Here is a 23,042-nt window from a genome sequence, read left to right on the forward strand (position 1 = left end):
TTCAAAACATAAAACGGTAATGGATTTTCAAAAGAAATAAAATAGAGTCTAACAAAACAGAAAATTAGGATTTCCAACAATTTTTGCTTTTGATAAGACACGCTAGATGTTGTTGATCATAAAGCCACGGTAATCATTGTCCTGGCCAAATGTAGAACTAATTAAATTTTGCGACAAAGTCCCTGTTGTCATAAAAATGTGATTTTTCCAGTCCTACGTTATTTAGAATTTAACACGATCCGTCCTGCTATTCAAGGAAAAATAAAATCAGGGCGTTTCTTGTTAGTGGTTTCTCGGTATGTGTGTCCAATACACTAATTACTCGATGGTGATTGAAATCAAATATCAAGACAGGAAAGAGGACACGAGTAACTGATAAAGGTCAAATGCACATTAAACTTAACGCACAAAAAGTTAGGCAATGTCGTAGAAAGTGGTGTGTGAGGAGATAGAATGGTGAGTCAGGAACGGTAGAGGGTTTTCTATTCGAAAGAATAAAAATCTGTTTTCTAGTAAAATTGAAAAGAGTGAGAGATTGAGAGAAAAATAATGGAATAAAATCGGAATGGTGTTTACATCATTTCCATATTAAAATTTTGAATTGGAAATTTAAAATACAAACTACTGGTACATATAGGAATATGAGATACTTTGAATTTTCAAATTTACAGTTTAGATATAACTGCATAATAATACCTTTTGAAAAAGATTCTTATACTTCTTCAAGGTCATCAATTAACAGAAACAAAACAAAAAAAAAGATTGCGTGGTTCAAAGATATAGTTTCATATTTCTTGCAATTGCATTCAAAAAGCAAGCAAAATGACCTTCCGAGTGAAGCGAGTAAAAAACGAGGACCAAGCCAGTTTGACCAAATGTCTCACTATTATATGATCCGATTCGTAGACTGCAACGATGAGAATAATAATTGTAGAGTATCAAATGAATAGTGGGGCAATTTTGAAAGAAGAAAAGTGGAATGAGAGGAAAATAGCCAATGGTCACAATGGCTAAAAACGACCACATGAGGCTCACGTCCCTGTATTGACCACTAATGAAGATAATTTAAGTGAAACGTTTAAATAATATGATTTGGTCGGTTCACAATAATAAAAAATTAATTTCTCGTTGTATTTAGTTAACTAATGGAATTACGCTCATAATTTTTCCGATCCTGCGGAACTTCAGATAAATAATTTTTTGTCATATTATGACATGTGCATGCAGTACAGAATAAAAATGCAAGATTATTACAATTTGGCAATTTGTTTCGAATATTTACTTCACTGGAGAAGTATGTTGTTCAATTACTACTAATTATCAAAATTAAAACATTCTTAGGAAACGAAAAATTGACTACCAAAAATAATAATGAACTAAGAAAATTTTTGAAAACAATGAGCTATATCCATATCCATCGGAGCCAATGTTGACACTACAACCTGTCGAGAAAACAAAGTGAAAAGTGGATATGCATGCAGGAGGTGTCCGGTTTCGAAACCGATTGAATTATCCTAATGAATTTGGCAGCGAAATACAATAACGTAAAGAAGCAAAAGTGATGGAACAGAACGTAGTGTTTTGCTCCGGCCGGCATTGACATGGTCAGTGCACGCTAAGCCAGATGACAAATAAGAATGTCATGGTTACGGCGGGTTACGAACCCGGGTCACAGTTGAAATGTTTCTCAACAAGCGGAGACGTTTTATGGATGTCGCATTCTTCTGGATTCACACTTTTGAATTCTTAGAAAATTGAAAGTTTAGAAGAAGTATCGAAAGTAAAACGCAACCTTCTTTTGTTGATACTTTCAAATAAACAGAAGAAGATTTGAGATTTATGAGTAGGAACAAACGTGGAAAAGGTAGGGTGGCGGTAAACACGAATTTATTCCCATTTCTGTATGTTCCACCGTACTAGTAGCCTCCGCATTTTTTACGATATAATATGGTGTTGGCGGTTTCCCAAATCGCTACAAACTGCCATAATGTCTAGCGGAGGCCGTTGAAAAGAAGGCCCCCGTTTGCAAAAAAGCACTGACAGTAAAACAGGAATTTGTGAGAAACCGCGTGGGGAGAAGGAAAATGTAGGAAAAACATCAGAGAAGCGTATTAAATTTCTTGGGAATATTAGCAGAAAATGAGGAAGAGAGGTGACCTGATGCACTTATAAGTGCAGATAGGTAAATCATAATATTATGAAGGCAATGGATAAGAGGAAGACCCGAGTATGGTATTGCGCAACACGCATACACACACAAAAGATTGACTGGAGACTCAGACATATCTCTATCAGCTATGCCACCTCAATGGTTTATGACTTGTCCCCTCTAGTTAGATGCGCAAAAAGATAAAAGAAGAGGCAAAGAAGTCGATGATGAGCCAATAGGCCAAGTGCTTTTTTGTTTACAACATTGCATTCCCCCATCATCTGAGTCCTATTATATCATTATGAAATAATAGAGATGTGGGAATTAATGATGATCAACTGAATATTGTGTTTTACTTCGAAAACCGAGAATAAATAGTATGAATCTTTGAGATCTAATATTTTGGGGTACTTATGGGGTTCGTTTCCTCAAAAATGTCTAAATTTTTTAACACAAAATACTTTTCTCTTTTTCCACAAGTAAATGTTTCTGCCGTTACCACTTTCATTTTTAGGCCCGAAATTATGACAAAAGTTTACGTTTCAATTCAAAAAACTTCAAAAAATATTTTTGGGGAGGGATGTGGCAACTAAACTTATAAGTTCCACTTATGGCTTAAAATGCTATGAAATTTATTGAAAATACTTTTTTTCAACTTAGCAAAGCTCTTTTTAAGTTCTAAGCTTGACACAACCTGTATCAATAAATCTTGATAAAAATCCTTGATATACAGAAGTTGAATGATATTCATTACTTCTGTGATGTTTGCCTTATTCTGTTTCACTCAATCAGTAAAAATATACAGAAACTGTACGGAAAAAGGAAAAAAACTGACGTTTATTACATGAAAAGTGTCAAGACGTTGAAAGGGTCGATTGAAAAAATGGTAAGTAGCTCGATGCGAAAAATAGAAAAATAATCTCCATCTTTTCGGGACTCTTTTATTTTTCAAACGGATTTTTCTGTACTATTGTTTTTTACGGATATGGTTACGTTAAGCAGAATAAAACAAAACTCCACAATTTATATACCGCCTCTAAGGTTTTGCGATGAAAGACTTTTTTCACAATAAGAAATCTTCAAAGAAAAACAGTTAAAGAAACATTTTTATTAACACATTTTCTTATTATCACTATTTCAGGATTTCGATAAAACAAAATTGAAACTTGACGTTTGGTGTTTAAAAACCTTGCAAAGTTATTTTTAAACTGATCAAATAACAAAAACATACTCTGATTATGCAACTCAAGGACGTCTACACACATTTGCCTCTTCGTTCTCACTACTCTCGAACTTGCGATGCGGAAACTTGAAAGATATTATACACGCGCCGGCGGAACCAACCGAGTGCTGCTGCTATCAATCCGCCAACCATGATCATGATCGGAAGTGGCATTTTACATGTAAACGGTAAATATCCAATTAGAAGTGTGAATTTTGGCACTAACATCGGAATCGAAATTAGAATATAATTTTTGCAGCGAAATTCCAAATTCAAAATGACATAAACAAGAAGGCAAAGAATGGAATTTGTGAAGTTGACAACAAAGAGAACGGACGTTGGGTACCAGAAGTGTGAAATTGAATCTTTGTATTGGAAAGGAGAAGAAGGGGGGATAGAAGAGGAGGCTAGATGAGCATGCATGTGCACTGAATACCAATCATCCCGAAATGCTCAACCAACTAGTATATTAGATCATCCGGAGCCAAGGAGAATAGAGAACAAGGACCAACACAACTCATAAACAATGAAGGTTTGTTCCAAAACAGGAGAATCTCAGTGGGACACGTAGAAGATGGAGAAAATAGGGAGCAGGATGGATGGCTTCTGAAATAGAATGCAAAATGAGCTACTAGTTCTGCAAATAAATGAAATTTGCAATTTTTAGAAAATGAAAAATCAAACTGGGATTTCGAAAAAAAATCAAGACGGGAATCTTCAGCAACAAGTGTGAAATCCTGATGATTTTAATCGTAGTACAACTTTTTTTCAAAGAAAGCTTGCCGAATTTTTTTTGCGATTTTGGTATCCTAATTCTTTGGCGGAAAAATATTAGATCAAAGCAAAAGATTTATCGGGGGAAAGTTTATTTGCTGTTTGGGTTGTTTTAGAAAATATCTGTTGCATTTGATATTTGTTGGCGATGATAAACTACATACATCATCTCACAATGAAAAAAGGTAACTACAAGAATTAACTGAATACTTTTGGGGGGTGTATCTTTTATTATGACTAGGCTTACAAAATCAAAAAAGGACGGTCTAAACAAAATTTTACGCAAAATCTTTCAAAAAAAATTGTAGAACGTTCAAGCCTCGATTTTCAAATTAGTTCAATTTAATGCACGTTAATTGAATTTGTAGAAAAATACACATATGTGGTTTGAATGATCTTGACATTTTCCATTCAAATTTAATGTATTGTTACATTTTTTTGTTTATTAAGACGAGGTGGAGCAGCTGTATATGTTCTAATGAATCACAACGTTTACAGCTTTCTTTTGAAAAGCGAATGACCACCCAGAATTGCCAAAATGACCAAAAATGAAAAGAAAATAGAGAAAGGAGGACAAGTGATTTATACGTGTCGTCCTCTGTCATGCCTTTCCGTGACTACCAATTTTGCAGGTGTTATGGATCCAGGTGTATGAGACGTCTGTCGGTCTGTTCGAAATTGCGAGGAGTTGCGACCTTGGCACACACAACAAGGATCTTGGCTTGGGTGTGTATGTCTGTTGCGCGAAACATTTCAATTTTGAGGAAAAAAGCGTGAAAACGTCCTTTCAATGCGCGGCTGCAGTTCAAAAGTTAATCTGTGGCAGCGGAGCGAGTAAAAAACAGAGTCAGGACACAAGCGCGAACACTTTAATTAAATCTCAAGGTATGTCCCGGTCTCTCACTCTCATGGGGAACCCAAAGGGATCTGTATATGTGTATTCACATGGATGAACCGCAAAAAGACCGGGTCGAACAAATAAAACGTGGATTAGCCCGATGTTTGGGGTAGATGGCTTGTCGGAGAAAAGTGGACCTTATTGGAGGGGGAAGCGGAGAGCATAATGTTGTTTAGGTTGCGGATGAGCACCCGGAAAGCATGTTCGGTGTGGTTCAGTGAACGCAAAAACGTGTGTCGCGGTTATTTGAAACAAATAATATATGTTTTAATTAGAAAGATGCGCTAAATTTACAGCGGCTTTTCACAAAGGAAAATAGAAACAAAGTAATGGCTCTTAGTAAAAAATTTCGAACGAGGATTTTGTTTTTTTTTGTGAGGGGTACATTTTTAAAAATTTAAGTTTTATGAAAAGAAAAAAAAAACTTTAAATGTATCTTACTAAAATTTTATTCTCGTGAAGAAATCCGACAGCATTCAAATTCAAAACTCAAGTAAACCAAATCTGAATTGGCTCTGGAAGTAGAAACATTCTTATTCCTCGTTGAAAAAAATTTCATTATCACAATTATTTCATATTTCATTCGCTGTTTTTTATTTATTTTCAAAGTAAGCGTCTATGTACAATACACAAGTAACATGATTTTTTCTTAATTTCAGCAACAAATTGAAAAAAAAAACAGAATTGGGATTTCAAAATGTATTCTCATCAGAATAAACAATTCGTTTTACACCCGATATTTAACAACAAAATTGCTTAGAATTAGCGGTGCCATAATGAGTTTCTGAAATGGAATTCGGTAGAACCAGAGGCTTTGAGCGAGGTCTATTCATCTCGTAAAAGCTGGAATAGCCACATCCCACCCTCAATTTATGGTGTTCTTTCTAAATTACGAAACGAGCCGAAACTGAGACCACAATAATACTCCGAAAGGGTGATGCTGGCAATTACTGGAGAAAGACTCGGTGTGTGCTGAATCATAAAACAAGAAAACATTGTTTCGAGTTTTGAAAATGTATGTGCTTGTGTGTGTGTGTGTGGCAAGCCTAATCGGGTAATAAATGCAAAGTGCAACCGACACAACGGAGAAAATTGAACGGTGTTTTGAAAGAGAATAGGGAGAAAGAAGGAGAAAAATTGTGAAATGAGAAATGGCCACCCATGGAGAAGGTGTATGTCCAATGCAACTGAATGAGAAAATTGACGTCTCAAATGTAACCAGAGGCCATGAAGGAACAAAAAAGAAACGAGCAGCAACGAGAACAAAGGAGCCAAGATGTGCTCAAATTGACAATATTTTCATAATCATCTTCTGAAAAAACTATACTGAATAAACTCTGTTTTGCTCTTTCTTCCCCATTACTGAAAAGTGAAGTACGGCCAGTGGAGAAAAACTGTTCCTATGATACTAAAATTATCCCATATCCTAACAAAACTTTTCAAAAATTTTGCGACTTTTTTTAATTTCGAGCAAAAAAATGAACTGAGTTTTCATCACAAAAAAGTAATTATAATATTAGATATAACTGGTTTCATTGCATTTTTAAACTAATTTAGAGCCTGGTGAAAATGCTTCAAATGTTCTATCTGAAACTTTTTTCACTCAGCTCGATCAAACTTTTTTTTCAAATTGGAAATCAAATTGTGATCCGAGATACATTCCTTCATATTACTTCACAATAATTATCGATTAAAACAAATAGTAGTTATTTGTGTGCCAGATGTTATACAATAAACATGGTTGCATTCATCTCCATCCTTCAGTAGAACTTTTAAATTTTCAAAATTACAGTAATCTCAGTTATTTTTGCTCAATATTTGGCAATTGGCAGAAAACGGTAGGGCAAAAAAAACAGCCTACGAAAAGAAGAAATATGCTAAAATACTGGGCAAAACATCATTGTACAGCTAAGTTAAGTGGGCATTCAAATTAAGTTATAATCAAAGTTCTGTTTTACAAAAAACATTCAGTTCAGCAAATTTCTCTCCGACTCCAACAAGATCTAATACTAAAAAACTCTAACAGCACACTTACAGGTGAAACACCAAGTATAGTGTAATCCAAAAGCAAATCGAAGACAATTAAAAAAAAATACAATTTTTCCATAGAGGATCATTTTGACCAGATAAATTACATGAGAGTAATCGACAGACCGAATCCTTAAGATATTTGGATTACGATTGTTTGGTAACAAGTAGTGAGAATATACCTAATATTACATTTTTAAAGATATGTAATGTGGAAAACCACAAATTTAATGAAACAGAGGTGGTATTGAAAACGAATCAAGAAGAAATAGAAGCAACAACATGTAAGTACATTCAAGTGGATGAGTTCTTCCAAAACGGGGATGGTTGGCCAATTAGCGGATAAGCGTTCGCCCAATGTCCATGAATATAAAAAGAAGGGGAAAGCAGAAGAAGTATTTGTCATAACCATAATAAAGTGGCTGGGGACCAGAAGTACATTTAGACTTGTACAAAACATGGTGGTAATGTGCATAGTTTAGTTGCAGAAGATCGGGGGGTGTTAAAATACATGTGAACGCAGAGAAAACAAAGATTCCAACGGGAGAGCGTGCTTGCGGGCAAAACTTCTGTCGTAAGACATCAGTTGGGAGATAGCGCTGGGCACAAAATATATCCGGGAGAGAGCAGCGGGCCCTCTTCTCACCGCCGATATTCGCCATCATTCGCTCCTCATTTCAATTCGTTTTCTTCTTTCTTTTTCTACCACCATCACGCTTTTTGACTGCGTAATTTTTGCACGGACTGTGTAAAGTGTACCGCTCGTTTAACAATCGCAACTTGAACAATCCGATTAGTGGACAAAGAATTAGATATTCCATAGAGCGCGAAAGTGGGCATTGGTACAAGATCAATTACATAATGAATGAAAGTTACAAAAAGTAGTTACCAGGGATACCAGTTACTATTAAAACTACGCAAAAAATATGTAAGATTAATGTGGAACTTACATGAACTAATACTAATCAAAGACTTATAAAAGAGTTTGAAAGTGAAATGTATCGTAAGTCTTGAAACAATCATTATTTTCAAAGCTTATAAAAAATATGTTCTGCAAAATAAATTTCTCACAAGATTTTTTTTATACGGTTTTATAGCTTAGAAGTTTTTTTTTCAAAAAAGAATTTATCCAAAATTTGAAAAACAGTCAAACAAAAAATAAAATACTGGCAGGAAAAAATAAGTTGAAAAATAATCTCGAATGTTATCAGCTAAAACCAATTTTTCGAGCAATTGGAATGTATATGTACAGCGATAAATCACAAAATCAAAAGCATGACGAAAATGATGGCAAAAATCAAGGTTGACTGACGGGAGAAGGCTGATTCGCATATCTACAAATTCAATATATTTCCAACGGACACTGACCACCCGGTTGTCTTACATCTTCCAAATGCTCAAGACTCTTGACTCGTACACCATTCACCGATTTGATGAATTTGGAAAGATGACAATCAGTCGAACATCCTGGAACAAACATTTCGTGCACGTCATCTGGGTTTTCTGTTGTCGTGTTGCGAAAGTATATCTAAAATTAAATGATTCTGAGTTTGAATTGTGTAATTATTTATTGCAGCCAGAATAATTGGAACATAGTATAATCTTCATTTTCCCTTTTGAATATTTAAAACGAGAACTATTTTTCATTATTTGAATAGTAAATTACTCTTTCTTTGCGTGTGGAGAATGTACTCCATAATTAACTTTTGGTAAAAGCAAGTTGACGAAAAAATTAATAATATATTCAACATTTTAAGAATTAATAAGTGAATATTTTGTAGATTTTTCTGGCTTGGAAAAATATTACTTTTGAAAAATACCATTTTGAAAACCATTTTTAATCACTTTTGGATAAAATTTTTTTTAATTTTTTGATATAAAGTAATTTTCGAAAGGTGTTTAAAAAATTACCATGCGCTCTTCTTCAAAACGAATTCTAAGGTTTAGAAACCCTGGAACTTTTGAATTACCTGCGAGCAATTTTAGCAATACGTTCCCACATTTTTAATGATTTCAGAGAAATATGTAGTTTACGAATTTTCTAAAAAAAAACTTTAAGGTGTCCTTTTGGTCTCTATATACTAAATACTTTTTTGGATACATGATCAATTTACTTTACAAACCTTTACATTATTTCCTGTGTGCAACTCAATCATAATACAAGCAGTATATGGAATCAATTGATGATTACTGATTCCCAATCCATACATGAGAGCAGATAATGTTCCGTCGTGCTGAATTTCAAATTATAAAATTAACAATTACAGTTGTTTATTACCGACGAATATAGTAACGCTTTTTTTGGGCTGATATGTTGCGAAGCTAACACCAAGCTTTCAGTCCAACTGTTGATGAGGTAGCCCGCCCTAAATCAAAAATTCATACTGTTTTATACAAAAATACTTACATGAACTTTGCTTTTGCTCTGCTATTAAACAACTGTAATCTCGCGATTCTTCTTATTTCTGCAATGGTATCGAGAAGGCTCTTTCCATTTACTTTTTCATCTATCCAGTTAGGAAAAGGAAGCCCATTGTAGTGCTGCAATTATCATACTGTAAACGATCTTCTCGAAATAGCGTAATACGACTAACTTCCAGTATGACATTGTAAACATCTTTGATATTTCCGTATTTTGTTTGATGAGAAGTGTGATTTGAAATAATTTCAAGTTCCCTCTTGTATCTGAAAATACTAATATATAGAAGCTCTTATGCAGCAATCGGTCTTTTGTTTGGTAAAAGTTGACTATCATTTGTAGATTTTTTGTATATATTAGTGAGATTAAACAAGAAAGTATAAATGAGTTTTCGAGTATACTAAAAAACCTAATTGAAAATAACTTGGTTAAAAAAATTGACAAAAAAACACAGTTCAAGTGATATGTCACCTTTAAGCGACGATGATATTCTGGAGTGAAGGATTTACAAAGCTTTTTAGCTTTTTAGTCGAGAATTCACAATATTTTTTACTACTTTCACACTCAACATTGAAAAAAAAATCACGAAAAATAGTTCAAACACGTCAAGAAATTGAAAAAAGCTTACAATTTTCACTATGGGAAATTAAAACTAAATTGCTATTTTTCGAAATTGGTAGTAATAAAAAACTACAATTGATATTATTTTTGGTCTGCAAATCTTAAATTCAAAGTTAAATTTGTAAAATGTGAAAACTTCATCAATATAGAAAAAAAGGCATGTTTTTTTTAAACTACCGTATTTCCTCTATTAGTAAGGCATGCAAGCAAAAATTGTCCGAGTTGTACTCATATTTTGCCTATTTTGACTTGTTATACCAAGTCTGTAAAAGTTTTCCTAACTTTTAGAACGATTTTATAATGCAAATTTTGAATTCCTAAAAATAGGGAACAAATGAAGGGGAGCAAAACTATTAAAGGTGCAAAACTAATAGAGTGTGCAAAACTAATTTTCGATTAGTGATTTTAGATTCAAAACTAATGGAGGTGCAAAACTAATAGAGGTGCCTAACTAATAGAAGAAATAGTGTATACCACTTACTAAAATTTCAAAAACTAAAAACCCCCCGGACTCTTACTATTGGCAACAGAAATGGATAAAAATTCTCAAAACGTTAGGAAACTTACTTTACATTGATTTCTGATTCGATTTTCTTTCTTTCTTCTGCAACTATTCTCTGATATGCAGGACATTGAATTTTGCTGGGACGTAACATCTGTAATTTTTTTTAATTCACAAATTTTTCCTGACTTGATATCATACAGGATCAGGCTTTCCATTTGTTCTTATGGGAATTGGTTGCCAAAATCTAAATTTTTCTTCGTTCCAAACTTGCAATCCATCTGGTGGAAATAAGGCAGTCGCCACTGACTGGGCAGTTTCAATCGCACGATCCGCGTCAGATGAGCGAATACTTATCTTAAATAAAATCAAGTGGTTCTATGCATCGCTGCAAAATAAACATTTATTTTTCTCACCTTTTTTCGGTCAAACACGGGAAGTACTGACCCTTGATAGCGTCGTCGTAGAAATTTTCCGAGTTTTGTTGCTTGGTCGATGCCAACCTGCAAGTGAAACAGAAACGAGTGGCGTGTATTTTTTTTAGATTCCAAAAACCAACATTTGTCAGTTGGTTCCATCCGCGGGGCCAGAATGTCTCGTTGTGAGGGTCGCTTGGATATGGTAGGTTCTCCGGTGCTCGATCTCCGTGTCTCCAAACGGCTAGTAGAAACTCAATTTCAGCCGCACAGGGTAACAGTAGAGAACAACAAAATAAGTAAAAATGTTTCATTCTGAAATGATTATGGTTTTTTTTTAAATTTGAAGGAACACTTTTTTAAACAATCACATGAGAATGACAGAGAATCAAGTTAAAACATTTTCAAAAGTTGTAAAAACGTAATTGTTAAATTCAAAACAATTTCAATTGAATTTTTGTACTGTTTACGTGTGATAGAAACTGTAATACTAAGACTATAAATCATAGGCTAAAGACAGGGAAAGAAAAAAAAATCGTAAATTCATACTAAACAATTATTTTTTTCATACATATATTTTTGAACTGAAATTTTTTGGCGAATTGCCTTTTTCGTACTTTGTATTGTTTTCCTATATTTTTCTAAATTCTGTAAAAACAAAATTTTTACAATTAACAAAATACCTAAGTACTGAATTAGAGTAGACTGAATTAAAATTCCTGTTTGAGAAGTTAAAAAGGAAATGCGTTACAATTGAGCAACGATCATAAATTCAACACTTAACAAATACTAGCTTCATCAATGACATACTAATAACTGACAAACTTGAGAAATCAAAAATCTAACCTGTTAATAAGGAAATTCCGATAAGCTATGTCTCATCCCTTGGAACATCTTTTAATCCTATCAATTTCTCAATATACTACCGAAAAACTCAACAAATCCCCCAAACAGAAATGCGATCAAGCACGAAATGTGGCTATGAAAAAGCAAAAACAATTTTGTAGAAACAAGCAAATATATTGAAAGTGTGTTTGTGTAGTAACATCTCATCATCCAACGTGATGTTGTTAAACTTCATTGTTGTGACTCGGCGACAGGCTTTTGAGAAAAATTGGGAGAGAAGTGGGGAAAAATGATAAGCCATGTCTTCCATCATTTTTTTTCGGTTTGGTCTCCAAGTATTTTTCATTTCGTCTCAAAGGTTATGAGAAGATTGAGCATGAAGAAAAAAGAAAGACAAAAGAGCAATTTTATTGAGAGCCAAATAACTTGATTGAACATGTCATTCAAATAAACTAGTCGATGAAAAAAATGGGACAAATGCATCACCTGTTGTTGCTGATCCCAACGATTCATCTTCACATTCACTCTCTAATTTACAAATTAATGATCCTAATATTTTTACAAATTGCTTTGTCTGATTTCATGAATTTAATGGTTTTTTTTTAGATGTATACATACATATTTGTGTTTCTTTCTAATTGTTAGAAATAACCGTAATTTAAAGTAAATGTGTATTTATACGGGACACGGGTGGCTAAGTGTTAGTGGTGTAGTACTGTCACCCAAGAGGTCTCAAGTTCAAGCCCCCCTCACTTGGAAAATTGCTTGGAAATTGGTGGTGAATTTGGTCCACGAAAGGTAAATGGGCCATACCACTAGTCCCGATACGGCTTAAATTAAGACTAGAAAAGATATAAATGCCATCAGTAACCCTCATAAATCTCTTGTTCGCAGGAGGCTTTGTAGGCTCACCCTTGAACCAAACGGACAACTTTTACTTTCGGTGTTTTAGATTGGAGGATAAATTTTGGGAATATTTTGTTAAGCTACGAACAAAAACTCAAATATGGATCAGCATTTCTGCAAGGGTTTGTAATTGAATCTGTTGACAAAATATATTGCATTGTTGTACAGTTCAATAAACCTTTTTTGATGTATTAAAATATTTGAAATATTTAATTCAAAAGCTATTTTTAAATAAAATTATAAAAATTCTTCAACGTTTTAGCAAACACATTCAAAATGAAAAGGAAAGAAATATAACTTATCGCATGTTCCCAGAGATTCAAAAACCGATTATCGCGGCAGAATCGTTGACGGTTTTTCTTGAAAGTTGATAAAATGCGGAAAAGATGAAGTGCGCGGTAAAAAATGAGTTCTATATTAGTGTCTGCAAAAAGGTGTCGGACCCTAAGAAGTACAGATACAAAGATCAAAGATAGTTAGGTTAGAGACGATTGATACATTGTTAAAAAAAAAAGTGATAAAGTGATGAGAATATGTAGTAACAGTTTTTCGTATTTTGGTTATGCTTCAGAAAATACGAATGTGTAGGTGTTCTTGATATATATTTATAAATAGGTTAGGTACTGAACAATGATTCATCAATGGATTAGAACGGCTTATTTGTGATTTTACTATGTTGCAAAATTTCCATCATGACACATTATTGACGAATAGTTCAGTTATAAAATGGATATCTAATCTAGGAATGGTCAAGATACGAGCAAAAAGCATAAAAACATTTCCTTGAAAAATTACACTTGAGAGTAATATTAGAAGTCGAACGTCTTCACAAAAACGCGTTCATTTGCTGTTCGGCCAGAAAAGTACTAATAACAGGAAAGCGATTAGTTCAAAAGTAATTATTCAAACTCTCTGGTATGATGTATTAATGGAAGCCTGGAAGGAAAAATAATTTGATTAACCAAAGTCAATATTACAAAAACGATGTCAAATCGCTCGCTCTTTGATTTCCCCGTTTTATGATTCCCGCGGTATTATTCCCGCGGTTTCCATTTCATGACCGCCGTCGCCCCATCATTTACATAATTCGATCAACTCTTCCGTATATAAGACTATTTCTTGGCCTCTTGCAGCACCCCTCAATCATTCAGTCAATCATTCAACCAACTTGTATTTGCTATTATTATTTAATAAATATTACTTTGGGAATCACGTTTAAGATCTTAACCTGTCCTCAGGACAATAACGATGATGTCTGAAAATATAAAAATAAATATCTGTATGTACAAAAATAACCAAGCTTTATGAATGCGATCTTTTTTCCAACGCTAATATTTTTCTTCTCACGTTTCTGAAAAAACCCGTTTGAAAATAGAATTTATCATTTATATATTTTTTAACTTGTAACACTGTTTATGTTCTTTATGCATATTGAAACTGTTTCAGTACGTACCGAATCTATAGACGCGCCGAGGCCAATAATCGATAATACAACGAGGTGGTCCATATTGTGCGAGTAACTTGTGACTACCTGTAAGAAAACGGGCTAAACGGAAGAACAACGTTCAAAAAATAATTCATCCCTCCAAAATCCACAACAAACGGTTTGCAATGTATGCATATTTATTTATAGGCGTTTTTCAAATACATTGGGTACATAAGAGATCTTGGTCAATCTTTCACGAGAGGAGAGTAGAAAAATATGTTATAACATCACATTAAGAGAATAATCTGGTGGAAAAATCAAAATAATCACTAGTAAAGGTGACGAAAAAAAAAAATTTAAATTACAATTTTTTAATTGCCGAAGAGAAACTTGTTTTGAATTCAGATAGGGCAAGAAAATATGGAACATTTAGTAAAGAAACTATTATAGGAATCGGAAACTCTGACACATCCTTCAAGATCTACATGGAAAGTAAGATGTGCCACAAATGAAGATGTCGAGGAAAAGGATTTTGTTCTTGAAGGATTTTGACGATGGCAACAAGAAATATTGGGTATTGCACCCTTGTAGTACAACGAGTACATATGTTCTATCATGTTTAATCAATGAGTTGTATGAATCTCCTAGAAGGGGGAGATAATTTAGATAATGGAGGGGTGCATATACTACATAACAATTAAAAATAGCATTGATCCCATGTTATCTTCTGCTGACAGTCTAAACAACTGATAATTGTATACCTGCATCTGATTCTATTTTTAGTTTTACCTATAAATCAGCAAACTTGGTTAATAAATACCAATATACTTTAATGAAAATTCGTGTTAAGGAGTGGTTTTCTGAAACTGTACAACACTTTGATTGAAAGCTTGTTTGAATGTTAACTGGCTTGTATGTTTTGATGTTATATTCAATGGGCTGTGAAACAACTTTATTGTAGAATTTAAGAATAAAAATTTAAACCACATTGAAAATGCAAATTATGGCAGTGAATGCTATTAAAACATAAATTTCAAAGATAAAACAAACTTTAATTTAACCTATCGTTGAAAGGCATTTGCATAATGGAAGACGTGAAAAATACAATTAATTGACTAGATATAGAGATTCGACTATTTGAGGCGGTGTTGTATGAAAGTATTGAATATAAGTACAAATTGAAAAACATAAATATGAAAGAAATGGGCGATGTAACCCTGTCTGACTGATTTTTTTTAACACAAAAAATTAGCATGGTGGCTTTGGTGGGCACTGAGTCAATCCACGGCATTGCTGGGATTCTTCGGCAAGACCGATGCAGTGACATCCGGATTCTCCAACACATTGACGGCTTCTGTAAGATATAATTCAGATTCTTAACATGTCTTCATCAAAAACTATTTCAGACCTAGATTGTACTCCAACTTCGCATGCAAGTTGTGTTGAGCATGGACTCCATTCGCACCTGGACATTTGAAAAAACTAATTAATACCAATGTAACAGTTTTAACTACCAAGTATTCCAAGCGCATTGAGGAGCACATGACTGACTGTTACATTCCTTTTCTTCACGATCTGGTCCATCGCAGTGGCATGATGAATCCGGACTTCCAGCGCTGTTCAAACATGTACGAGTGCGAATTGACTGTAATTCATTATTACCCCGTTCTGAACATATATTCAATATATCTCACCTGACCACCCCCGCATTCCTTGTCGCACATGGACCAGTGACACCACTCAGACCAGTTGCAGCAAGATTGCCCTTCGCAAAGGGTAGTTTCAATACTTGGTCCTTGGCAAGTAGTGGCTTCTTGCCCGTTTGGTCCAAGGCACCCACGAGTTCTAGTCCGTTGTCCGGGTCCGCACTTTGAAGAGCATCCTGACCACTCGCACCACTCTGTCCACTCGGCACATGGAGGTCCGTAGCAGAATTGGCTCTCTTCGTTTGGTCCTTGGCAATCAGTTCCAAATTGGCAGACACGTTGTCTCCGCTTCATTCCGCTTCCGCATGAAGCCGAGCATGTAGACCACTCTTGCCATGGAGACCAAAGAGAGCATGGTCCACCATCACAGGCACGTTGTTCAGTCTTTGGTCCTTGACAGAGATGATCACCGAAAACACCTCCGAGACATGTACGCTGACGAACTGCGACTCCTTGTCCGCAAGTCACAGAGCATTGTCCCCAATCTTCCCATTGAGACCATTCTGGGCATGGTCCAGCACTGCATTGCTCAGATTCGTAGTCCTTTCCTTCACATCTGTTTGTACCAAGATGACAGAATCGAGTTCTCTCGCGTTGACCTGATCCACAGCTAGCAGAGCAAGTTGACCACTCGCACCATTCAGACCATGTCTGACATGGGCCAAGATTACATGGCTCAGTCTCATAATCAGCTCCTTGGCAGTTATTGGTGGAGCATTCACGTCTTCTTGATTTAGCTCCATCTCCACAGGTGCATGAGCAGGTAGACCAGTCAGACCAATCATGCCAAACTCCAGAAACAACTGGTGGGTTGACACATCCTTGTCCATCGCATGCTGGCGGTGGTGGGGGAGCTGGACGATATCTGGTTGGGTAGGGCTGTGGAAGTGGTGGCTGAGTGGCAGTGTTGATCACTGGAGCAAGAACTGGCGGTGGTGTTGGGCGTTCTTGTTGTGGGGCCTGTGGAACTGGGGCGCAGAAACCTCCTGGGCATGGATCAGCCTTTGGACGAGCTGGATGTCTCTGATTGAAGTTCTCGCGGTATTGAGACATTCTCTGCTGATAGAGTTGAGCATGTTGATCGAGTGGAGAACGCTCAAGTTCTGGTTGCTGCTGTGGCTGCTGCTGTTGCGGATGTTGTTGTGGAGGGACTGGCCCACTTTGGAGTTGGATTTGAGATTGTCCGAACTGTGTTGTCTGTTGTGGCTGTTGCTGTGGATTTTGTTGACGTTGCTGCTGTTGTTGCTGCTGTTGTTGTTGTTGCTGCTGTTGTTCTCTCTGCCTTTGAAGATGAAGCTCGTGAGTTCCAGAGAAGGACTGTGGCTGTTGTGGTGGTCGCTGTGGTGGCTGTGGCTGTGGTTGTGGCTGTGGCTGTGGTGGACGTTGCTGCTGCTGCTGTTGCTGTTGTTGTTGTTGTTGCTGGTGCTGCTGAAGACGAGCCTGATGTTCTCTGTGTTGTTGTTCTCTTTGTTGCTGTTCCCTTTGCTGCTGCTGTTGCTGTGCACTTGGGTACTCTGGGGCACGTGGCGCATACTGCTGCGCTGGTGGAGCTGGGACTCTTTGTGGAGCAGATCTAGCTGGACATCCACGACGTTGGATTTTTCTTCCGTATTCGCATGCCTGAGAGCGCACCTCGTGTCCGTTACTGGAGCAATGGGACCAATCTGTCCAATCTCCGACTCCTTCAACAGCTTCATCGCCTTGTTCTAAAATCACAACTTTATATAAACCGAAGTAACGATCGAAATCTTACGTCTCTTCTTTCTGTCAACCTTATCGGTAGACGAAGCCAAACCGTCCTCCTCCAGTGGTGGATGAGCATCAAATTGGTGGCAGTCGACGACCAGTTCGAGCATTCTAACAATATCTTTCTTGTTTTCTGGCTTTTGCTCGACAAGGTCAATTTTATCTTGAACCGAGTTGTCGGAGAAGAGGTAGCAGAAATGCTTCTTTGTTTCGTTATGCAAGTAGTAGTAAACCACTGAAAACAAGTTGAACTTTTTTGTGAAGTTAATGTTTTTTTAGTCTTCATGACCCCAAACGCAGAGATCAAATTTCGAAGACGGAGTTTTGCGAATCAAGGAGGGGCAGTGTAAATTTGCAAAAGCAATCAGTTAAAGAAGCAGAAAAAGAGATATTTGCGGATGAGTGTCATTTGTTATAGATATTGCTTGACACATCACATCAATCTTCTTGGGCCGGATAGGATCCGGTGCAAAAATGAAAATTTTACCTGCGGAGCACTCTGGGAAGATGTCCACGCATTTCTTCTGACACTCGTAGGCGGTTGCCTGCATCATCAGCAATGGAGATGATCCTTCTGAAATAATCAAAGTGGTACGTGGACACACACGAAGTTAATGACGGATAATTGATTTATGTTTGTTTTGCTGCAAACACCTAATGCGTGAATTGTCAATAAATGAAACTAAAACAATAATTTATTTTTCATCAATGATTTTAGAAATACTAGTTTTTAGATGACTTGTATCAATTTTTTAGTGAAACGCATATGTTAATTAGAAACCAATAATATTCAAAAGGAAAATAAGATTTTCAGAACAATACAGTTTTTAAAACCTAGAGAAGTTTAATGAATTATAGTGATGAGATAAAATATTAATTTTTCAGGGGAAATGACCTGATGTAATTCAATGAACTTACCAAGAGCAGTGTTGTTGTGCATTCTGGCGCACAAATCATCAATTTTTGTGACATTTTTTCCTCTGGATACCGAGATTCTACCTGAAACTTGTTTTTCTTACACTTGCGTATCAACTTCACTGTTAGTAATACCTTTTGTGTATGACAAGCTTGAGGTTCATGCTTTATTTTTTTACCTATTACACCTTACTTCTCGCCCTCTCATAATGAAAGCTGAACCTCAAACCAGTTTCCATCTATAAACATATATACTCACCTGCGTCGGCTAGGCAGAACAAGACCGCTAAGGCGAATAAGCCTACAGTAGCCTGCATGTTGCGGCTGATAATGGACGGGACCGCGGACACGAGAGTGCACAACAAGTGACTGACGATGATACTGGGCGGAGTCGAGAAACAAGAAGAGAGGTAAGAAAAAGAAGAAGATGAAGAGGAAAAAGAAGAAGAAGAAGCTGAAACATCAGGGAGTGATAAAAAGAATGAGGAAGGGGGTTGAAAATACTACTGTAGTATAGGAAAGAAGAGAGGTATCAACTTTTCTTTCTATTTTTTTTAAGGAAAAATGCTCTACGCTTCTACTCAAACCAAAAGTGAGGCTAAAGATCAAAAAGAGTTGTGCGGTGAGCAGAAAAGTTAGAGAGAAACAGGAAGCAGTAATGGATGCTGAGAACGTTTTCAAATCGAACTCAAAGCCTGCGAGTATGCATTGATTATGATCGAGTCTTGAAGAGTAAAATACTAGACCAAAACAGAAATTATTCAGAATTGAGCAAACCTGTGCGGGTCAGAAAGTCATGTTGCCTTCAGGAAGTAGCAAAGATTAAAAAAAAACAATTAATTTTAAAAAGTATACAAACTTTCAAGTGAAAAAAAAAACAAAATTGCTTTTCTCATAGGTAATCTGTTTGAAATTGGAATTTGTTGTTCCTATTCATATGTCTTTTGGTGTATTAAAACCCCATATCTAAACAAAATAAGTTCTCCTCCCTATGTCGTCACATATCCATCAACTCCACTTTGAGTGATATTTTATCCTCGGCACTTTTCTTCGTTTCACAACACAACACAACATTTCGCACACATTTTTCATCCTCGTTATTTATTGCACAGTTGTTCAATTTAAAATCACTTTGAGGAGGTCCACCGCGGTCATTTGTTGCTCGGAAACTATACTATAATGTTCGAAGATGAGATTGATGACATTCTAGGAATCGACTCAAAAACTCGAAACTTTTGGTTTCTTGACAAACCCATATCATGCGAGCTTTTCGAGGTTGCAAACTTCAGGAAAGCATGCATCCGAAACGTCGAAATTTGAGCGAGCTGCTGACAAGTGCTGATGAACAAATCATATCCTTCGTGTTTTAATAAAAGCTTGGTGGCTGATGTGTCAGGCGAAAAACGAAAAAGAAAAGCAAAGAAAAGATAAGAGCAAGTCAGAAGCGGTATGGGCAACGGAAGCACACGCGACAATTTTTTCCACGAATCAGTGAGAAGCGAAGAAAGAAGAAGTTCAGGTGAAACATGAGATTCTGCTGAGAAGTGAGCAAGACAAGAGCAAAGCAGAGAGTTTGGAATGAAGCAAGTATGAAGATTATATGATTGATAGGCGGTGACTCATTAAGGTGGAATTACAAAAAATGTGAAGAGCTCATTCTTAATCACTACCAGTTGTGGGTGAATAAAATGGAGTTATGGAGACAATAATTTATGATTTAAAATATATCAAATCACTAAAAATTTCACTGTAAGTATTAAAAAAATACATCCAAAACCAGTCGTCTCATTTTGGCAGTTGGGCACATTACAACGCTGAATGCAATTTCAAACTCAATCGAAATTATGCAGCCGTAAGAATCAAAAATACTGTGAGAGAGTACAAATTATCGGAAAGTAATTTTAAAAAACTGCCCCCCCCCCCCCCGAAATTCAATGTGCCACTTCTCTTGGTTTATTCTACTTTCAGTCTCCAATTTAAACAAAAATTAGATTTTACACTCATTTCATATTCTGATTTTTATCCCAGACTGCATGTGACCACGTCACAAGTGTCACTTTTTGATTTTTCCGCAGCATTTTCTTTACGTTCATCATCCCTTAGCGTATCACAAAAATTTATTACACTTATATTACGAATACGCAAATCATATGAGCCAGACATGTGCAACAATGTGGAATGAAAAAATACATACAAATATACAAATACACAGAGGGTCGGGTGAACATTTAAAACTGAAAACCAAACTCAAAATTCAAAAGAAAAACGCATCTAAATCGCAAGACATCGGCAGTCGTATAAAGTGTTGTAGGTGTAACGGAAGTTCATGCACTTGCCAGGGCAATATCCTTCAGGATCCATACATTTTCTGCAGAACAAAAACTTAATAACTTGCTGTCAGTGTCAACTTCTCTCAAATATTTTTTTCAAATAATTTACGCAATCTTAACGTACCTTGTAAAAGTGTTGAATCCGCAAATGTGTGGAGCTAATGTACCTCCTTGGACATTAGGGACAGGGTTGTAATCAGGAACTATTCCTGACCGTATATTTCCCTGCAAAGCAAAAATGTTATATGTTCTCAAAAAAAAAAACATTTTTAAGCAATAAAAATTGTTGATGTTTACCTAGCTCACCTGATTTGCTCCATACCAGTGATTTGGGGCATACGGCCATTGCGACAACACTGCACCAACCAATAAACAACTAACGATGTAAATTTTAACAGTCATGAGATGGAAACGATGAAAAGTGATGAAAGTAAGTGAAAAGAATAAAAGAAAGGCGACGTGATGATGTTGTCAGTTAGTGAGGTAAAACGAGGTGAACACGAAGATTGATGGCGTCATATGTATCACAGTTTTTGTAATGGTTTCGTTCAATTTTTGACATGAATTGTTTCAGAAACCGGTGTATTTGAACCCTGACACTCATGGTGATTAATTCTGTTTTCGAAATTAAAAGGTGTTGAGAGGTTGGAAAAAACAATACTCACCAACATTCAAATAATTGGAAAATTAAACTTTCTATAAAAATTGTTCTGTAAAATTTGTTCATTGACAAAAACTGTTACTGTTACTCTATCGTATAAAACTATCATGTGTTTTATTATACAAGATAAGATAAAGCCTCTTTTAAAATGTTATCCGTCATAATGCATTTTAACAATTTTTACTAAATTATTATTATTAATTTGATCGTTTGGGCAATTTCGCTCATGTTCTTTGTTGGTGAAAAACTTTACTGAATGATAATTATTCTAATAAATTATTGCACATTTATTTCCAAAAAAATTAAACTATGTTGAAGTTTAGACATTTCAGTGATGTGTGTATAACAAAGAAAATGTTTCAAATATATATTAAAACTGCTTTCAGACACGCCATCATTATTGCTTACTTCCGTTTGTTTTGAAATATTTTTCAAGCAAATATGAACCTAGGTACGTTTCTGCCATAAAACTTTCCCTTTTACCAAGCAGAACCCAAACGCATGTTGCTGTTGTGATCGTTCCGTAGGTCGCATAATAAAAGTATCTATAAATTGTTATCAGCAAGTTCCAATCGTGTCCCTGTCATGTTTAACTAAAAGTAGAATGCGTGTCATGAATTCTGAGGTAACCTTAAAATCACTAATGTCGTACATGGTCTTAAAAAGCCAAACCCTAAAGGCGCAACAAAAATGACGTACGATAATAAAAACGTATATGCCTATGGAAAATCAATCAAGAGGAGGGAAAAATGGTTATTAAGTTTTTCAGGAAAAAAACGATGACTTTATGAATTAGCACTGAAGATAGCATTTCCTAAATAATTAAATGAACAACTGATTGATGATGAAAACAAATAATGTTCATACGTGTTAGATTATTTCAGTCAACTTTCAAATACCAAATAAAATGCGCTCTGCTGAAATTATCTGAACAATCACCATATGGCTACCATATTCTCTAATTACAATTAAGCCAGGCTTGTTTTGATGGCCATTGTTCATAAAAACGCATTAGATTATTTTACTCTGAAATTGACGATTTTCCCAAAAACTGTTTTGAAAATAAGCTGTTCTCACAAAAAATCAGAGCAGGACTATTTATACTAATGTGTGGCTTGTAACCGTGCAAAGTTTTTATTGTGTAAAAACGTTAAAGGTGGAGTAGCGTCAGTGTGTATTTTGTCTAAATACACTTATAATGATCCAAAACGACTGAATATCATAATAAAACACTTCAAAAAATTTTAGATTTTCATAATTTCCGGTCAAAGTTTTGGCAGATTGCCAAAATTTTGAAAATTGAAATTGAAAAAATTGTTGGTCGACTTCCAAAATTATGAGTGGCAAAAACTGAGTAATTGTTACTTTTTGACATTAAATAAAAAATTATCAAAATATTTTTTTAAAGCTTCATTGTGATATGCGGTAATTTTGAGACCACTGGAGTAGTTTTTAGCAATTTCCCCACTGGCGCTAC

At 35.5% G+C, this 23,042-nt stretch overlaps 3 protein-coding genes and 10 non-coding genes across 13 annotated transcripts; 6 read left to right on the forward strand and 7 right to left on the reverse strand.

Moving 5' to 3' along the window:
• The first annotated feature begins 358 nt into the window (after nucleotides 1-358).
• T21B6.6 lies at nucleotides 359-410 on the forward strand. The gene has a single exon (NR_072057.1). It is a non-coding gene; the product is annotated as an Unclassified non-coding RNA T21B6.6 (non-coding RNA).
• Nucleotides 411-1,815: 1,405 nt separating this feature from the next.
• Nucleotides 1,816-1,963, forward strand: T21B6.13. The gene has a single exon (NR_072058.1). It is a non-coding gene; the product is annotated as an Unclassified non-coding RNA T21B6.13 (non-coding RNA).
• Nucleotides 1,902-2,038, reverse strand: T21B6.11. Its single transcript, NR_072059.1, has one exon. It is a non-coding gene; the product is annotated as an Unclassified non-coding RNA T21B6.11 (non-coding RNA).
• Nucleotides 2,039-2,097: 59 nt separating this feature from the next.
• T21B6.9 lies at nucleotides 2,098-2,291 on the forward strand. Its single transcript, NR_072060.1, has one exon. It is a non-coding gene; the product is annotated as an Unclassified non-coding RNA T21B6.9 (non-coding RNA).
• T21B6.14 lies at nucleotides 2,106-2,228 on the reverse strand. Its single transcript, NR_072061.1, has one exon. It is a non-coding gene; the product is annotated as an Unclassified non-coding RNA T21B6.14 (non-coding RNA).
• Nucleotides 2,292-3,714: 1,423 nt separating the features above from the next.
• On the reverse strand, nucleotides 3,715-3,855 carry T21B6.16. Its single transcript, NR_072062.1, has one exon. It is a non-coding gene; the product is annotated as an Unclassified non-coding RNA T21B6.16 (non-coding RNA).
• Nucleotides 3,856-4,710: 855 nt separating this feature from the next.
• On the reverse strand, nucleotides 4,711-4,859 carry T21B6.7. The gene has a single exon (NR_072063.1). It is a non-coding gene; the product is annotated as an Unclassified non-coding RNA T21B6.7 (non-coding RNA).
• A 271-nt stretch (nucleotides 4,860-5,130) lies between these two features.
• Nucleotides 5,131-5,263, forward strand: T21B6.12. The gene has a single exon (NR_072064.1). It is a non-coding gene; the product is annotated as an Unclassified non-coding RNA T21B6.12 (non-coding RNA).
• A 2,294-nt stretch (nucleotides 5,264-7,557) lies between these two features.
• On the forward strand, nucleotides 7,558-7,898 carry T21B6.17. Its single transcript, NR_072065.1, has one exon. It is a non-coding gene; the product is annotated as an Unclassified non-coding RNA T21B6.17 (non-coding RNA).
• Nucleotides 7,899-8,182: 284 nt separating this feature from the next.
• pho-7 (Lysosomal acid phosphatase) lies at nucleotides 8,183-11,344 on the reverse strand. The gene is made up of 10 exons (NM_077427.8): nucleotides 11,173-11,344; nucleotides 11,030-11,116; nucleotides 10,815-10,970; nucleotides 10,679-10,767; nucleotides 9,666-9,756; nucleotides 9,479-9,612; nucleotides 9,350-9,437; nucleotides 9,195-9,305; nucleotides 8,456-8,599; nucleotides 8,183-8,405 (listed from the first exon to the last, which is right to left on the reverse strand). Exons 1-10 carry the CDS (start codon nucleotides 11,341-11,343, stop codon nucleotides 8,331-8,333), a joined length of 1,146 nt encoding a protein of 381 aa, NP_509828.2. The 5' UTR covers nucleotide 11,344; the 3' UTR covers nucleotides 8,183-8,330.
• A 3,804-nt stretch (nucleotides 11,345-15,148) lies between these two features.
• T21B6.3 (Apple domain-containing protein) lies at nucleotides 15,149-18,941 on the reverse strand. Its single transcript, NM_077428.6, has 8 exons — nucleotides 18,834-18,941; nucleotides 18,578-18,658; nucleotides 18,147-18,233; nucleotides 17,667-17,894; nucleotides 15,902-17,619; nucleotides 15,722-15,852; nucleotides 15,616-15,672; nucleotides 15,149-15,561 (listed from the first exon to the last, which is right to left on the reverse strand). The coding sequence occupies exons 1-8, from the start codon at nucleotides 18,889-18,891 to the stop codon at nucleotides 15,456-15,458; spliced, it is 2,466 nt and encodes an 821-aa protein (NP_509829.2). The 5' UTR covers nucleotides 18,892-18,941; the 3' UTR covers nucleotides 15,149-15,455.
• T21B6.15 lies at nucleotides 18,250-18,313 on the forward strand. Its single transcript, NR_072066.1, has one exon. It is a non-coding gene; the product is annotated as an Unclassified non-coding RNA T21B6.15 (non-coding RNA).
• Nucleotides 18,942-20,671: 1,730 nt separating the features above from the next.
• Nucleotides 20,672-21,382, reverse strand: K09C8.7 (uncharacterized protein). The gene is made up of 3 exons (NM_001029605.4): nucleotides 21,211-21,382; nucleotides 21,029-21,129; nucleotides 20,672-20,942 (listed from the first exon to the last, which is right to left on the reverse strand). Exons 1-3 carry the CDS (start codon nucleotides 21,304-21,306, stop codon nucleotides 20,846-20,848), a joined length of 294 nt encoding a protein of 97 aa, NP_001024776.1. The 5' UTR covers nucleotides 21,307-21,382; the 3' UTR covers nucleotides 20,672-20,845.
• Between the last annotated feature and the right edge of the window lie 1,660 nt (nucleotides 21,383-23,042).

Source organism: Caenorhabditis elegans, chromosome X (genome assembly GCF_000002985.6).
Source record: "Caenorhabditis elegans chromosome X".
Classification (NCBI taxonomy): Eukaryota; Metazoa; Nematoda; class Chromadorea; order Rhabditida; family Rhabditidae; genus Caenorhabditis; species Caenorhabditis elegans.